The sequence below is a fragment of the Geospiza fortis genome, unplaced genomic scaffold (genome assembly GCF_000277835.1).
Source record: "Geospiza fortis unplaced genomic scaffold, GeoFor_1.0 scaffold241, whole genome shotgun sequence".
Classification (NCBI taxonomy): Eukaryota; Metazoa; Chordata; class Aves; order Passeriformes; family Thraupidae; genus Geospiza; species Geospiza fortis.
The window spans coordinates 1,080,851-1,085,221 of NW_005054491.1; the positions used below are offsets into that span (position 1 = coordinate 1,080,851).

Here is a 4,371-nt window from a genome sequence, read left to right on the forward strand (position 1 = left end):
GCTCTGCTCTGGGGCCACCGAATTCCTCCTGAATCCCTCCTGCTCCTGGCTCTGCTTTGGGGCCACCAAATTCCTCCTGCTCTTGGTTCTGCTTTGGGGCCACCAAATCCCTCCAGGGATGCTCCAGGCTCTGGTTTGGCCGCCAAATTCCTCCTGCTCTTGGTTCTGGTTTGGGGCCACCAAATTCCTCCTTGACTCTGGTTTGAGGCCACCAAATTCTTCCTTGGCTCTGCTTTGGGGCCACCAAATTCCTCCTAAATTCCTCCTGCTCCTGGTTCTGATTTGGGGCTGCCAAATTCCTCCTTGGCTCTGCTTTGGGGCCACCAAATTCATCCCAGTTTCTTCCTGCACTTGGCTCTTGTTTGGGGGCCACCAAATTCCTCCTGCTCCTGGCTCTGGTTTCAACAGCAAGCCGTGCTCAGGAGAAATTCCCCAAAAGATTGGGAATTTTTCCTGGTGAGCTCCAGGGATTTCCCGCCCTGCAGCACCTCTGGGTGCTTCCCTTGGCGGGGTTGTGCCGAGCAGAGGGCGAATCCAGGCCTGGAGAATTCCTAAAGAAAACAAGCAATGTTCTGGAGTTCTTACCCAGCCCTGACCAACTCCAAATCCATCCTGACCTCCTCAGCACCTCCCTGAGGGGCAGCAGCAGCAAAATCCTGTTCCCTTTTTGTGTTTCAATCCACGGTTTGTGTCTCTGCAGGATTTTTTTGGGAAGCCAGGAGCGGTGGAGCGCGGCCCCTCCAGCCTCTCTCCCAGCATGGCAGACCAGAAGCGTCTGGCCTTCTCCATCATCCAGTTCCTGCACACCCAGCTCCAGAACGGGAGCATGTCTCCAGATGCTCAGGAGAGTTTGGAAGGTGGGTGGATCCGCCTCTGTCAGGCCGAAATTTGGGAGAATTTCGCTGTTTTTTTGGTCTTTTCTACCCCTGCCTTGGCTGGGCTGCTCCCGGTGCCGAACCTGGCTGGAATTTTGGGGTTGATTTTTCCTTTTGGGATATATCCAGGGATGCTGGTGGCTTGTGTGGCTTCTGATCTCTGCCAAGAGCAGCTTAGCTGGCTCAGAAATCTCCCTGATCCCTGCTTGGACACTCAGAGGGTTCATCCAGGCCAAGCTGGGAGCGCTCTGTGGGGTGGGAGGTGGGAATTCCCTGTCTCCAGGGAAACTTTTTTGTGCTCCTGGGGTTGTTTCTCCTCTTTTGCTCCCCAAAATGTCATCCCTCAGGGGTTTTTTTCCAGGTCCTTTCCAAAGGGCAGGGATCTTAAAAAGTCTCCTTAAGGAGATTAAGGTTTAGCCCCTGGTTTGTCGCAGTGAAAGGAGCGTGGCTGTGGGGTGGGGGGATGTTGCTGGGGGATGGGACTGGGAATGGGATATTTTGGGATGGAAAATGTGGCAGGAAGGCTCTGCTTTTCCCTGGGAGCAGCTTCCCAAGCCTGAGGAGGGAGGAGGTGGCTCAGGGTTCCCAGAGCGAGGGGAATGTTTGGAATTCTGGGCCATTCCCACCTGTGGCAATGCTGCTGCTGCCCCAGCCTGAATCACTTCCAGCCCCAGGAATCCCTCAGGGGATGGGAATTGGGACTGGCTCCATCCAGGAGATCCAGAGGGAAGCTTTGCCCAGCTCTGAGTTTCACAAAATCTGAAGATACAGCCCAAAAATCCCATCTGGTATGGGGGAAATATTGAGGTTTTTTTCATGGTTTTTTGAGAGATGAGGGAGAATCTCTCAGGGAGTGGGAACTGGGACTGACTCCATCCAGGAGATCCAGAGGGAAGCTTTGGCCAGCTCCAAGCTTTGCAAAATCTGAGGATACGGCCCAAAAATCCCATCTGGTGTGGGGGAAATATTGAGTTTTTTTCCTGTTTTTTTTTAAGAGATGAAGGAGAGGGATGAATATTTATTAATTAATGACCTGACTCTCCTTATCCAGTGGCCATCCAGTGCCTGGAAACAGCATTTGGGGTCTCCATGGAAGACCAAAGCCTGGCTGTGTCCCAGACCCTCCCCGAAATATTTGAAGCCGTGGCAGGGAAGGTGAGTGAGAGCCCTGGGACGTTCCCTTTTCCCTGAGTTCTGCTGGATTTTCCAGGAGGCTGCTGCTCCCCTCAGAGAGCGTGGGAGGGGAACGTTTTGGGCTGGGAAAAAAAAAATGGGAATTGTGGGAATGCTCAGCTCAGCTTCTGCCTCTCCTTGGAAGGAGCTGGAACACTCCAGAACGAACTCGGAGCCCGTCACCCCCTCAGAAGATGACGTGGCTGAAGCAGAAAGACTCAAAACTGAAGGTACCACCCGCTGGAGCTGCTGGATAATGAGGGTTTGGTGCTAATTGGGAGGGCATCTCAATTCCCTGGTGCCTGGAATTGAAGGAAAAAAAGGGAATGTTTTCTATTTCTGCCTCTTGCTCTGTAGGAGTGCAGGGAGGTTTTGCTGTCGGGAATGTTGGATCGGTGGGATTTTTATCCCAAAGATCCTGTGGGGTGTGGAGCAGAGCATCCATCCTTCCCGCTCTGTGCATGGCTTTTTCCTGGGAAAAGGTGGGATGGGTGTGGGTGCAGCACTTCCCCACCTGAGCCAGCACCTGGGGTGGGTTCTGGGATCAGGAATGGGGGAATTCCCAGCACAGCCTCGCTGCTGGCCCTGCCCCACACTGACAAACCTTTCCCCTGTGCTATTTCTGTGGATCCAAACCTTTGCTTTGGGTTATCCCGGTTTTTTTCCATCTTTTCCCACCCTCCTTTCAGGAAATGACCAAATGAAGGCAGAAAACTTCGAGGCTGCCGTGTCTTTTTATGGAAAAGCCATCGAGTTAAACCCAGCCAACGCCGTTTATTTCTGCAACAGGTACTGAGCAGCTCCTCCCTGCTCCAGAATTCCCAAAAATCCCATTTTTCAAATGGTCCTGTGGAGTTTTGGAGCAGTTCCTCGCTGTTGTGGGATCGTGCTGTGCCTTTGGTGCCTCCTGGGATCTCTGGGTGGGATGTGGGTGTGGAAATGAACTTTATCAGACCTTTATCAGATGAGGGATGCCAGGAAATGGGATCTGCTTCCATGCACAGTGGGATTTGCTGGGAATTCAGGGTGGAATGAGGAGCTGGAGGCTCCTTGGGGAGAATTAAGGGAGCTGTGTGTGCAGAATCGGCCGTGGAAGAGGGGGAAGAGGGGAGGTTTTTGTGTTTCTCAGGCAATTCTTGGGTAAAACAGATTTTGAACTTTAATATTATTATATCCAGGCAGGAATGTTTGAAATCTCAGATTGTATCCGGGTAGGAATGTTTGAAATCTCAGATTACATCCAGGCAGGAATGTTTGAAATCTCAGACTATATCCAGGCAGGAATGTTTGAAATCTCAGATTGTATCCGGGTAGGAATGTTTGAAATCTCAGATTCTATCCATGTAGGAATGTTTGAAATCTCAGATTACATCCAGGCAGGAATGTTTGAAATCTCAGACTATATCCAGGCAGGAATGTTTGAAATCTCAGATTGTATCCGGGTAGGAATGTTTGAAATCTCAGATTCTATCCATGTAGAAATGTTTGAAATCTCAGATTACATCCAGGTGAGAATGCTTGAAATCTCAGATTATATCCAGGCAGGAATGTTTGATATCTCAGATTCTATCCGGGTAGAAATGTTTGAAATCTCAGATTGTATCCAGGCAGGAATGTTTGAAATCCCAGATTATATTCAGGTAGAAATGTTTGATATCTCAGATTATATTCAGGTCGGAATGCTTGAAATCTCAGATTGTATCCGGGTAGGAATGTTTGAATTCTCTAGATTGTATCCAGGTAGGAATGTTTGATATCTCAGATTCTATCCATGTAGGAATGTTTGAAATCTCAGATTGTATCCAGGTAGGAATGTTTGAAATCTCAGATCGTATCCAGGTCGGAATGTTTGAAATCTCAGATTCTATCCAGGTCGGAATGTTTGAAATCTCAGATTCTATCCAGGTCGGAATGTTTGAAATCTCAGATTCTATCCAGGTCGGAATGTTTGAAATCTGATATCAGCCATGCAGTGACATTGAGTGGCCTCTTATCAGCAGATGTCTCCCCTGTTGCGGAAGAGATAAGGAAAACTGCCCGCTGAACAGAAGCCAGCTGCCATCCAGATGGCAAATAGAATCCAATTTGCTTGGCAATGCGGGACATTCTGTTTCTCCCATTTTTCCAGAGCCGCTGCCTACAGCAAACTGGGGAATTACGCGGGAGCCGTGCGGGACTGCGAGCGAGCCATCGGCATCGACCCCAGCTACAGCAAAGCCTACGGCAGGATGGGGTGAGCAGCATCCTCCTGGGCAAATTCCCACCTTTCCTTGGGAATTCTGCAGCCCTGAAAACCCCAGAACAAGGATTTTATTTGTTTTTT

General features: G+C 49.9%; 1 protein-coding gene across 2 annotated transcripts in view; it reads left to right on the forward strand.

The window, feature by feature from the left end:
- The first annotated feature begins 694 nt into the window (after positions 1-694).
- SGTA (small glutamine rich tetratricopeptide repeat containing alpha) overlaps positions 695-4,371 on the forward strand; it is a 10,524-nt gene continuing 6,847 nt past the window's right edge. For both annotated transcript variants that reach the window (XM_031063245.1, XM_005428550.2), the window contains exons 1-5: positions 695-857; positions 1,927-2,030; positions 2,194-2,278; positions 2,738-2,837; positions 4,177-4,281. In XM_031063245.1, coding sequence (XP_030919105.1) covers positions 758-857; positions 1,927-2,030; positions 2,194-2,278; positions 2,738-2,837; positions 4,177-4,281 — 494 coding nt within the window. In that variant the 5' untranslated portion in view covers positions 695-757. The remainder of the gene's footprint in view (positions 858-1,926; positions 2,031-2,193; positions 2,279-2,737; positions 2,838-4,176; positions 4,282-4,371) is intronic.